We start from the raw sequence: 13552 nt of genomic DNA on the forward strand, positions 1-13552 counted from the left end.
ACCAAAGATTAATATCAAAGATCACAGACACATCTAATAAATCAAACTGGAAAAACTTCCAGCCAAGGAAATACAGCTTTAAAAAGGAAAGGTTAAAAAAAAGTTTGAATGTAAAGCAATCCCGTGATACTTCCACTATGTGGGGCTGTACATACAGATTCCATGATACAGTATTTCACATAAATGGACACTATATAACCTCCTTGCTGAGAAGGAGATCACATGTGCTATTGTAGCAAACCTCCCTCAGCATTTGAGCTGAACAGAAAACCACTAAAACACCACGAAGATGCATCATCTCTCAATAACCCAGCTGGGATTTCTCCACCAAAATGGCTGAAGCCAGCTGCTGGGCGTCAGTCACGTGAGGGTTCCTTTTCATGACAATTCTCACAAGGTCGGGCGGGAAGATGTTGCACAGGTTGATGTAAACCTTCTCTCGGCTGTCCTGGTACCTCGGGGGGTCCGGCGGCACGGCGCAGTACGGGAGCCGCCAGGCCGGCTCCTGCGGCTCGGGGAGGCTCTGGAAGGTGCACTGCTCGTAACACGGCTGCGCGGGGTTATCCGGCAGCGAGTAGGTCTGCCGGTAGCCGTAGGCGTCCGGCCCGTAACCCGGCCTGTCCCAGCCTCCCAGCCCTTCCTGCCGGGAGTAAGGCTTCCGCTGCCTGGAGGGAGAGCTGTCATACAGCCGAGAGTCGGAGATGCTGTCTACTCTCGTGGCCACCAAGGAGAGCCCGAGGTGCGGGGCCTTGGCGCGAGGCGCGCCGGGGGGAGACGGGTAGTCGCCGGGGCAGCTGGACCGCGCGCCCACGGCCGGGTGCTGCAGGGGCACCGCCAGATGCGGGAGAGGCGGCTTGTGATGGTACTTTGGCTCTTCGAGACTGTAACTCTGCACTCTGGTTAAGGGGTCGTGGAAGTTCTGCAGGAACGGCTGGGCGTTAAGGCGGCTGTGAGGGGGCATGTGCTGACACTTCAAGTTCTCCTCCAGCTGGGGGTCCGGAGAGCTGACGTAGGACTGGTCGTTGTACCCCGCGTACGAGTCGCTGCTCCCGCAGCTCATGCTCCCTTCACTGCTGCAGTCAGAGGCCACCGAGCTCACCCTGTGCTCTGTGTCTAAGGAGAAGCGCCTCTCGGGACTTCGCGGGCCTGAGATGCTCAGAGCTGAATATGCGTTCAACATGGAGTAATACCCAACGTCAACAGGCGAGTCACATTTTGGATACTGTTCATAAGGCATTGGCGTTCCATGAGTTTTGGTTGCCATCATCATTGGAGGATATTGTCCCTGTGGTCTTTGATCCTGAGGTGGGAAGTGAACTCCAGATGGAAGGCCATTGCTTAGAGACGTAGTGCTTTGGGGTTTTGCGGGCGAAGCGGCCGGGATGCTCACCAGGGAGGGGACGGACCTGGTCTCCAGTTTGTTTTTGGTGGGAAGCTTCTCCTCTAGGTCTTGGTAGCCCTGAGTCCTGATGCTTGGGTCCGACTGCCTCTTTGGAGCACCTCGCTTGGCATCGGAAGTGCTGTCGGCCTTGGTGCTGCAGGGGATGCTGTTGCTTTTCACCAGCCCTCCTTCACTGGCCGTCTTGGCTGCTGTGTTTCTGGACATGGCACGAAGTTCATCAGCCACTGACCGCTGGGGCTGGCTGCCCCTTTTGGGGTGATAATACTTGCACTTGTGTCCGTAGGTACACTTCTTCCCTAGGAAGAGGAAGACCAGTTAGGCAAAGGAGTGTCCTGCTGGAGCCCAAGCATCAGTTTGGCACTACTCTCTTAAATTGGGGAAGAAACAAAGGTGGCCGGGCTCCGAGCTACCCTGACCTTGCTTTGGAGAAACGCCACGCTGCAGTCCCCCCACGTCAGTGCTCCCAAGGGCAGCTGGAAAGTCGGCTGGATGAGCCACGACCGCCTCCAGAGCTTCTGCTTAATACCCCTTCACACCCGTGTCCCCAGCTCCTACCTGCCCCTTCTCTTCCTGTACGACTTTGTAATCAGGCAGGACGTTCTGTTCTGAAGAGCACAACGAACCGCCGTAATGTGACAAAACCATGCTACTCTGATGTGCGTCCGGATGTAAGAAGGCCACATTTTTATCTACCTGAAAACTAACTTCGTGCCAAATTAACTGACTCTTTTGGAACCATGTTTTAATTCAGGGAAATGCATTTGCATGGAACCCAACGCGGTAAAAACAGTTTTTCATGCCTAAGATGTTTTCTTAGATTTCATCACAATCAAAAGAACCACATACTATGCCATCCAAAATTTTAAGTGTTTATTTTTAATAATCAAAGTTTAACAACATACTGTATTAAATACTCATAAAGAAGGTTACCATATGGACAAGTTTGCTTTTTGTGCTCAGGAACAATAGGTTTCTTCCTCAGAAAATTGTCCAGGCTCGGGCCGTGTCTCCCAAGGGGGTCATCGGGGGGCATGAACCTGTCGGGGACATAACACAACATTATCTCTAAGGAGCAGGTGGGTAATTTAATTCTGAAGACGGAGTGTGAAGATTATTCACCCGAAGGTATTTTTTGGAAATTTTAATCCATGTATTTTAATTCAACATTTATGGCATATTAAAAAAAAAAGTACAGGTTTTCTTCATGAAAACAAAATTCAAATGTTTCAAGCTGAATTTATATTTGTCTTAATTCAAGTAAGTGTTGAGTCTAGCATGTTCCAGTTAGTTCTTCCTTCCTCTCAGTCTTGGGATTTTGTAAGGACTGCAGAGAATGACCACGGTGACGTCTTAGGAGAGCCTGATAAACACTAAGCCCAGGAAGCAGCAGGTGGGGCGGCAGCAGGAGAGGCTGAGGGAGAGAAGGGAGCGGCGGGAGGGCTGAAGGGAAGGTGGAACTACCTGAACACCTGCTACGCGTCAGACGCCTCACACATACCACTTCATCGCATCGTAATGGTAACCCCTGGACGTGTTAGTTCCCCTTTACAGAGGAACACACTTTTCTAATCGAGGCTTAGATGAATGAAGTATTTTTTTAATCTATGGCATCGTCAAGATTCAATTCTGTCTAACTCCTCTTCCATTCTTTTCTCACTGTAATCAGGTACTTCTCAGTTGACACAGAAAAAATCTGAAGGAAATAAACTTATTATTTTGTCTGGAGTGTCTAACAGAAGCAAGAATTCATGGCATGAATATTGTCAAGAACTTATGATTGAAGAGTTTTACTACTAAGCTATGTCACTGTGTGAACATGAAATGAACGAAGTGTTTACCCACAAAATGGGAATAATGCATGAACTCTTAAGGGAGTGTCAACATGCCTGAAATAACACTTAGCAACTATGATGCTTAATATTATGAAAACAATGTGGTAACATTAAACATTTAACAACAGAAAACAAAATCACTCAATCCCACAATCTTAATACAATTATTTTCCACTTGTGTGTTGCATGGTCATTTTTCTGTATGCACACAAACACAATTTTAATTTTATGCTTTGTCTTTTTAACATGAATATTTCCCATGTTTCTCAATAGCTTTCATAATCATAATTCTAAATAGCTGAGTAATATTCCACCAGGAGATGTATCGCAATTTAATAGCTTTCTTTGTTGTACCTTTACTTGCCTTTGAATCCTTGCACCTTGAAGTTCTAAATATACAGAAATGAACATATCTGGCCCTCCTCTTTTCCTTATTATATATTCCAAGAAATGAGATTACTGGCTTGAGAGGCTATTTTTAAGACTTCTGCTGACCCAGGCCAAACTATCAGTTTATATTTTTAACAGCATAAGGCATATGCACAAATGTTTTTTAATTCTGTGAATTAAGTGGGTGAAAAAATATACTCTTTGTCGATTTAGTTTTCATTTTTGATTATCAGGAGGTGAGCTTTTCCCACGTACTGGTAAATACAGTGACCCCAGGACAACATGGTTCTGCACGGTGCAGGTGCACAACGGATACTTGGGGTTTTTTCCCCAGTAAACACAGACCACAGGGCTGGCACCGCGTGTGTGTAGGGCCGGCTACCAGGCTACACGCAGATCTTTGACTGTGCAGGGGTGGGGGAGTTGGCACCCCTACACCCCGTGTTAGTCAAGGATCAACTGTATACTTATTTCTCAGGAGACCCGCTTGCACATGTCATTTGTCCATTTTATTGACTTAATCATGACTAGAGTCTTACATTGCTATAATTTAAAAAAAAAATCAAAAGATAAATGAACTTGTATATAAAACAGAAACAGACTCACAGACGTAGAAAACAAATTTATGGTTCCCAGGGGGGAAGGGGGTGGGAAGAGATAACCTGGGAGTTTGAGATCTGCAGCTACTGACTGGTACATATAAAATAAATAAACACGTTTATGCTGTAGAGCACAGGGAACTATACTCAATATCTTATAGTAGCTCACGGTGAAAAAGAATATGAAAATGAACATATGTGTGTTCACATATGACTGAAGCATTATGCTGTACACCAGAAACTGACATAGCATTGTACACTGACTGCACCTCAATAAAAAGAAACCGTGTATTTAAGTACGCTGTCACTGCTCTAGGCAGACACTGAAAGGCGGCGTTCTGGCGGTCAGAACGTTCTCCATCTGCATCCTCTGAGGGTGGCCGGTGTCCCTCGGTCAGCTGCTGTGGGTCACTCACGCAGCCGCAGGAGACAGGGAGTGGAGGGCAGCCTGTGCCTCACACGGGGCCTCCGGAAGCCTGAGTGCAGTTTCCTGACTCCCACTGAGGGTGAGGGGGGTCAGTGGTTGGAGGAAACCTGTCTTAGGGCTGGTCAGTGGCAGGGAAAGGGCTTCTGTAGCAGCCGCCAGGGGCGGTTAAACTTGCAGGGGAGCAGTATTACCGTAAGTAAGGGGTTTTACTTACTTGTCATTGACGAATGAGTACATTAATAATCGCTCCTCTATGAACTTCTTCCATTCTGGCTTTTCATTTGCCAAATCCCTGTAGTTGTCATTGGACATGATTATCCCGTCCGACTCGAACGCCAGCTTCACGATGAACCTGTCGTCATAGCACACCACACGTCTGCCCTGCACGCGCCGGGACGGCGTGAACACCAGGACCTTCTCCTTCTCTAGTTTACGCAGAATTTCTTGATCTGCAAGAATAATCAGGGTAGAATTTCAGGAATAAACACATACAAAGTGTGTCCAGCAACTTTCTTACAATGTGAGTGTTTGTCACACGAGCTGGATGCATGTGACCATTTAACCAGGGACTGTGATTCCAGTTTGTAGATGCTACAACATTTGTAACTCCCAGTGACATTTTTTTCTTCAGGATGCTCAATAAAAACAGGTGTTAAAAATAGCCCAAAAAGTGAACTTGAAAAATGCAGAAAGTTTAAAACTTTTAAAAGCTTTAGAAACTTTAAAAGCATAAAACTTAAACATGACCGAGCCAATCTGATTGTCATGACATGAAGCCTTCGCGTGACAGCTGGAGTCACCAGCACTGCTGGGTGAATGGGGCCTCTTACAAGTTCCTAACAAAGCAACGCCACCCTCACAAAGCAGCTGTGCTGGGTTAAGGTGTGAGCAACAGGTCCTCTCCCCCACATCTGATGATTTTGTAGTTCTGTTTTTCTGCCTGCTGGATGTGATGGAGAGTCTGAAAAGCAGAAGAGGTTGCAGTGTTAAAGGGAAGAGTCTTAAGATGCAGACATATCAGAGAGAGGGGGCAGCGATGAACCACTGTCACAGGCGTGGCCACTGACTGTGCTGGGCCCCGTCCTGTGGAGCAGGTGCTAATAGAGGCCAGCAGTCTTGTGGGGGTTGGACTGAGTGGATAAGAGATGAGGAGTGATTATGTGGGGAAAACAGCCTTTTTTTTAAAGTGGACAGGTAGGGGAATACCCATTTTCTCTTTGGCTGGCACACTCTTAACGGCACTTGGTAACTCTACAGCCTTGTTTAGTGATTTTAAATAAAGATGCTAGAGTTCATGTTTAGGTTAATGATGAAAATCCTCTCCTCACCATGCTTCTTCCTCCTGTGGCCCCCCCCTCCCTGACTTCCCACCACTGTAAATTCTGGTGCAGAGTGCCAGGAATAAGCAGACAGATGTCATGACTTAAAAAAAAGGGCTCACTTCCCAATGCTTATTAACTGGAGTTACTTTTTTTCAGTCTCTCTCTTCAGTGGATAATTACTATGTGCCTCCTCTCTGCTGGGTACGGTGCTAAGGGTCAATGGCCCCCAAGATGAAGGATGCTTTCTCCTCAAGGAGGCCTCAGTTACTGGGCTGGACAAGCCTGTAAACTAGGTGGGCAGGGGTTGTGACAGCCACAGCAGAAGGATGAGCTGGTGTGAGCAGAGGGGAACGGAAGAGTGACATGGTACAGATTCCATGCCATTCCAGACAAATGAGTTCATTAAGACCAGAAAAAGGCTTAGAAAAGCAGCAGAGTAGAAGTGGAAGAAATACGGGTATCAGAATCAGCAACGCAAGGATCGGTCCCAGCTCCGGCCACTCTCTCTTCCTGGCAGTCGCAGTCCTACTGAGCCCGTTTCTCCGTGTCCTCAGATGTGCCCTGCAGGCTGTGAGGAGGGGGTGAGTTCCCACCCGGGAGAGCACCCGGCACGGAGCCCCGCAAGCTCTCAGCACACACCGTGGCCTTCAACTGGAGTTCATTTAACAGACGCACGAAATTGTTGACCTCTTTTTAAAAATCACAGGAAACCAGTACAAAACCAAAAGCCCAGTCTCAACTACAGGATTCACCGCATGATAACTACTGTGTGTGTCCCCTGACAAACACTTTGGGGGCAGGCACCCCGTTTACCTGTGTACCCACCAGCACTCAGCACAGAAAGCGCATCCATTAGCAGATACCCAATGAGTGTCCCTGGAATGGACACATAAGCTGCTTAAAGATGGACAGTCTGATGCCTTCCGGTTGATTCCCTGTCTGAGTTCAGGCTTAATCCACGGCACTTTCCTTGTGGGAGTGTCTACTCGAATGGGATGTGCCTGCATCCTGGGAGTGACTGGAGGGGTGATGTGGATGGTGGCCCAGCAGTCACCACAATCCTGCTTAATCTGCATTTCTTTAACAGTTGAGGAGGTTAAAAGGACTAATTAGGAAGATAATTAGCGATAATTAATTAGGACCAATAATCCTGACTTAAATAAAGAGGGGTTCAGTATCGCTGTAAGTTAACTGAGTCCCTCGTTCCTAGCACAGTGCCTGATACACAGCTTAGTGCTTGCTTGTTAAATATTTGCTAAATCAATGGAAGACTGCATAAAGCGTGAGTCTGAACCTAAATCCGAGAACTTTAAGATGTTTCTTATCAAGTCTCTTTTTTGGCACAGTGAAGAAACACTGGGCTCTTCCATGTACCAGGGATCGGCTGCGTGAGGGCTTCAGTCAAGAGAATTATTCCAGGGAGAGAAGACGCCTCACAGCCTCTGACAACAGTCGCACACATTTTACAAAGCACGCTGCCTGCTGAGAGCCGACCCAGAGACCCAGAGACCGGCAGGCAGGCCGGCTTTACAGCTGAAGCTCAGCCACGCCTCGCACGGAGTGCCCCGCCTCTCCTTTTTCTTGATCCCGCATTCCTTTCATGCGCCGGAAGCTTTCTAATCATTTACATGTTTCAATACTGTTTTCTTCTTTTTCAGTTTATCTATCTCCCGATTATTGCTGTATTCCAAGTTTCCTGTAAAAAACTTGCCAAGTAAGAAAAAGTACTAAGAAGTAAGGAGAAACAAGACGTTGTAAAGCCACGACCCAGAGGCAACTGCTGACGATATTCTGGCATATTTTCTTCTAACCGTTTATTAAGCACTTACTTCCTTCTGTTGCTGAGACGTTCGATGTCCACGTAGGTATGTATGTATATTTTTGCACACACACACACAATAGTAAAGCCTGCCTTTTGTGTAAAAGAGCACATCCTGAGACCATTAAAAACTCCGCCTAAATATTCTAATACTGTGTATCCTATACATAGAGAGACATACTAATTTATGGAGCCACTCTTCTAGTGGATGCATGGTTTCTTTCCACTTTTTTCTCTATTGTGAGTTACATTACACTGAGTGTCACTGTGGTCATAAATCTTTGCCTGTATTTCCGTCTATTTTTGGGGGAAGTATTCCCAGAAGGGGAACTAGCAGACCCAAGTATTAACATTTCAAGACCAAACCGTTTTCCAGAAAGGCTGTCATGATTTCTGTTTGCACGGAAGTGTGGGAGTCATTCCCTCGGGGCACTGAGTATTACCAGGTTTTTTAAATCTCTGCTAATTTCATGGCTGAAAAATAAATTGTTTAAATTTGCATTTATATAATTACTAATGAGGCTGAACATTTTTTTGTTTTCTCTTATTTGGTACTTACACTCTTCTGCGAGCTGTCTGTTCTTATTACCATGTTACTGTTTTATCAGTGTGTGAGAGATCTTTATATGTTAGGAACATGGACTTTTTAATTTACTGTATTTTTTCTTAGGCAAATAAAAAAAGTCTTCCTGAAGAAAGTTTCCCAAAATACAGACTTTTGATTCAATTAAATCAATCTCTTTGTAATTTCTTCTAAATTTTTAAATTTAGAAAGACCTTCCTTAGCCGAAAACTAAAAATAATCTCTACTAGAGATTTGACAATTAATTCTTCAATCACCTGGAATTTATTGCTATATGGTGTGAAATAAGGATCTAAATACATATATTTTTTCCAAAGTTATCCAATGTCTTGGAACCACTGACAGACTTAAGCCCACCTCTCCCACTTCACAGTTTATACAGGCTAGAGTCTGATTCCAGGGCTCTGAGCCACACCATAACTTGTCTATGGATTCTTATGCTAATTTAACAATTATAGATAAAAATAAAGTCTTAAAATAATCTTCCCTTCAAGTACATGCTGGGTGGTCTCTCCATGTGTTTTTGATTTGAAAAGCATTTTCGTCACACAGGTTCCTCAGCTTTCGTTAATGCTGGAGGTGGAGAGAGTTGGGGGATGGGCTAGATACGGACTGAGAAACTTGTGCAAAGTGTTCAGCAACAATAATGAACAGTGACAGGGAACATCTTTGTCTGACGCTCACACATTTCAAGATGACAAGATAATGCGAAATACAGGGACTTTACTGGAATCGAGTCGTTTCCTTCTACTTGTCACCAGACAGCATACCCCCAGGGTCTCACAGGTCTTTTCTGATCTGCAGTGGCCAGCATCTGATTGTCACCTAGTCGAACTTCCTACAGGAAGTGAGAAAATGGGAGTCCAAAAAGGGTCAAGTGTGTCGCTCAAAGTGCCACGGCTAGTACCTGGCACAGCCAGGATTTGAATCTAGGTCTCCTGATGCCCAGCATGTCTCTAAAGGTCAGAATTTTTACAAAGCTTGAAGTCTCCAAGTAAAAACAAACAAACAAACAAAAAACTGGCATACATAGAAAGGATTACTTGCTTATTAGTTAACATAAACAGTTTTTAAACTCAAAAACAACTTTTACTTCCCACCCAAGAGAACGTGGCAGTCACACAGGCTGAGTAGACAGAAACAGGTAAACATATTATTCAAGGAGACACCTGCAGGGGTCCCCACGGGAGGTAACAGGCTCACCTGTAATGAGAGCGTCGGGCCGGGACTGCTCCTTTCTCCAAGCAGGAACGAAGACTGTAACATCTTTGTGGCCTCTTTCCAAAAACCAATCCACCACCAATTTTATTCCTCGGCAGGAAAACACTTCTTTGTTTCCATGGCTGAAAGATAATTTTAGAGCACTTAAAACACAACAAAACCCAAATTCAACTCCATTAATTCAAATCTGTAAACAGAAACATTAAGATAATTAAAACAGGGATAAGAAATTCAAATTGAAGATGGGGTTTCATGGCTCAGGGAAGGATTAAGATAACTGAGCAGTGGACAAATCTTTGAGAAAAAAGAAAAAGAAAATTGGGATGATTATTGTGTGGAGAATAAAGGAAAATGAGCTTTCAAATGTGAAGCTGCTAAGGTTAACTAGTTAAGATGCAAGCTCTTTTCAAGAGGATAGGGGAAAGAAGCGTCAGCCCCAGCAGGAGCAATTCCAGCTAAAGGTAAAAAAATCATATACTATATTCAGTATCTTGTAGAAACCCATGGTGAAAAAGAATATGAAAACGAATATATGTATGTTCATGTAAGGCTGAAGCACTGTGCTGTACATCAGAAATTGACACAGCATTGTAAACTGACTACACTTCAATAAAAAAATATACATTTATATGTAAAAGTTATATAGAAAAAAATCTCTAAAAACACTGAAATACGAGTTTCTCAAAGCTTTTCATTCTCAAGAGTTCTTATGCATATATTTCAATCCAAGCTTAGGTAACGCACAACAGCTGTCAGGTGGCCAATGTGAAACAACGTACACACGCGCTCTCAAAGGGGAAACTCAATGCTTAATCTCATACAAGGAATACTTTCCATGTCCTTCCAAGAAAAGACACCTGGTTTAGCAATATTGTGTTGGACAAGGATTAATGATGACAAAAGGGTATTCAACATTGGATCAGCAGTTTTAGTGCCTAAAAAACAATGCCCAACTAATGGTGTAGCCACTCAGTTTTCATCTAGCACCAGCCTCTGGACTTGAGCACTTTAACCGAATAATTCAAAGTAACACTTACCCTAATTCTAATGTTTTTAAAGAAACAGTCTCTTGCTTTGAATGCAATACATTATTTAACAGTTTGAGCTCTGAAGGCCCCATTCTTATATAAAAAGGAAACATCTTTATTTCTTGGGACTAAGGAGGGCTGAATGGAATAAGGTAAGTAACTGCTCTGTTAACTTTTAGCACAAATCAAGCATTAGGTATATTAATATATTGTTCGAGGGGTCCCATGGGAAGCACCAGAACCATCTAAACATGGCTAATCATATTTGAAGGCCAAAACAGAAATAGACCAGCTTGCATTGTTGATGCTGAAGGCTATGAATGCAAACCACAGACACTGTTCATGCTCCACAGAGCTGTCCTAGTGGTCCGGGACAAGGTTAGAGGTAAAATTAGATGCACTGGAAGTTTCAGAGAAAAGGATAAGGGAAAGGGGAGCCTGAGTTACATTTTCTAGGTAAGAAGAGTTACCTCATAGCCTCGATAATATCCCAGCAAATGACACAGAGTGATGTTAGGTTTCACGGAAAATAGTGAAATTTCATCAGTCTTCGGAAAAACTACAGAAAATGATAGTTATCATCTCTTGCCAGGATAAGTAGGCTAACTATTCCTAAATGCAAAACCCAACCTGCTAAGACCTAACTATTTTTATTTTGCATTAATGCTTTGAAAATCTAAGGGTATTATGCTCTGCTAGTCACCAATGGCATTTCGTTAACTGACACTTGAGCGTTTAACTGCTTCTGGCTTTAAAGAGAGGACTGCATTAGCATTTTCTTCCAGGTGACTTCATTTGGTAAAAGTAACCATCATATTTTACTGTAGAAATAGAAGATTCTATCTTCTAATTAAAGAACTTTCATGAAATGTAAGCTGTGTAAACAGCAAACCACTTACAATCCCGGGACATGGATCCCACAGATGCTAACACAGGAATCGTACCATATGCAACACCGACAAGAAAGGTGGTTCTCAGAATCTGCTCCTTCCCCTCCACCCACAGCCCTAGCGCCATCCCACATAACCTCCTGGGGAGAAGGGCCACGTTGCGAGCAAGCGGCAAACAGAAACATACGAACTTTCATGGACCCACATCAATCTCTCATCTTGTTATTTGAGGGGAAAAAACCCTGCCTCCAACATTTAAGAAACTGTCGTCAAGTTTTCTGTTACTTGAAACTAAACGCATCCTTAATGGCTACCTTAGTCATACCATAAACCAAAAGAAAACTGGCAAAGCTCTATTACTATCAGAAAAAAAGATATTATAAGGAAAAACATTACTAGGGATAAAAAGGTATTACATAATAGTAAAAAGGGAACAATTCACAAGGAAGCTGTAGTGACGGTGAACCCAGTGTCCATGTGAGTGATGCAAAAGATCACAGGATTAACAGAAGAAATGAACAAGTCCACAATCCAACTATTTGGCAGGGGGAGCAGAAAACATTTAGTAAGAATATATATAACTGAATAATCAATTACAAGCTTGATCTAGTGGACATACACAAAGCTCCACACCAAATTAGGAAGGAGAAAATCTTTCCAAGAATACATGGAACAGTTAGAAAACCAGCTGTGTACTAGGCCACAGAACAGATTCCCACTGACATCAGAAGTCTGTGTCATACAGACAACATGCTATTAAAAAAGTAGTGCTGATATATACCAGCAAGCCAATTAAAACTTTTAGTTTTGAAAATGATCCCATGTAGTTTGCTGTACAGGAACCACACCACAGTAAAGGTGTTTAAAAAAAGATCCCATTTGTTATAGTAACAAAACCTCAACAAATCTAAAGAAGAAAAGATATTGCAGAAGTTGTATAGAGAAAATGAAAACTGAAAACCTGTATTAAAGGGCACAAGAGGAGGCCTAAACGGAAGGAAAAACACGCCATCTTTGCGGGTGGTTAAGACTCAGTTTATGAAGGTGACAATTATCTAATCTGTACATGCACTTAAGTCCCAATAAAAATCCTCAGAGGGTTTTCTATGGAACTTGAGAAGCTGATCCTGAAATTAATATGGAAAAGCAAAAAGCCGCGGATAGTGAAGCAATTCTGAAGAACAAGGCAGGAGGAACCTCTCCATTAGCTCCCAGTACTTTAGTATGGAACGACAGAAATCCAGTCAGGTACAGGCAAAGGTTAAAAAACAGAAACGTGATGAGCCTAAGATGACACACACACTTGTGTATAAATGATAAGTGATACCATAAATCGATGAAGAAAAGATGGGCCATTTAAGAAATGGTACTAGGGCAATTGGTTATTTATGTGGAAAAAAAATAAAACTGAATTTTTAAAATCTCATAACCTACACAAAACCAATTGTGTACAAAGCAAAGATTTAACTTTGAAAATATCGCAAAACATTCAGAAGACGTTACAGGAGACGTTCACAGCAGGAGAGGGAAGTAACTCTGAAAGAAAACACAATAGCATACAATCAAGGAAAAGAAGGACGCCTTTGAGCACGTAAAGGCTCCATAAACAAAATAAAAATACCGCAGACTGGAAGAAGCCATTTGCACCATACAGGACGGATGAAAAGACTGGGACTCAGGATACATAAAGCATTCCTGTATCTTGAGAAGGGTAACCAGTTTTTTCTTTTTAAGGCAATAGATACGAACAGTGAATTCACAAAAGAGGAAACCCAAATGACCAACAAACATATGAAAAGATGCTCAACAGAAGAAATGCAAATTAAAGCCAAAGTGAGACACCACTTCACACCCATCAGACTGGAAAAAAATAAAGACTGCAAACACCAGATGTTGCCAAGGAAGTGAGAGAGCAGGAACTCATCCATCACAGGTGGGAGTGTAAGCTGGTATGAGTTGCCAGGAGGGCAGTTTGGCAATACTAAAGTCGAAGGCGTGCTTTCTCTAAAATATAGTAATTCCACATCCAGGTATCGTTA

General features: G+C 43.4%; 1 protein-coding gene across 1 annotated transcript; it reads right to left on the reverse strand.

Moving 5' to 3' along the window:
• Positions 1-274: 274 nt before the first annotated feature.
• LOC102536160 (probable ribonuclease ZC3H12C) lies at positions 275-11098 on the reverse strand. Its single transcript, XM_072953820.1, has 5 exons — positions 11094-11098; positions 9578-9717; positions 4865-5099; positions 2333-2439; positions 275-1698 (listed from the first exon to the last, which is right to left on the reverse strand). Exons 1-5 carry the CDS (start codon positions 11096-11098, stop codon positions 302-304), a joined length of 1884 nt encoding a protein of 627 aa, XP_072809921.1. The 3' UTR covers positions 275-301.
• Between the last annotated feature and the right edge of the window lie 2454 nt (positions 11099-13552).

The sequence above is a fragment of the Vicugna pacos genome, chromosome 33, assembly GCF_048564905.1.
Source record: "Vicugna pacos chromosome 33, VicPac4, whole genome shotgun sequence".
NCBI lineage: Eukaryota > Metazoa > Chordata > Mammalia > Artiodactyla > Camelidae > Vicugna > Vicugna pacos.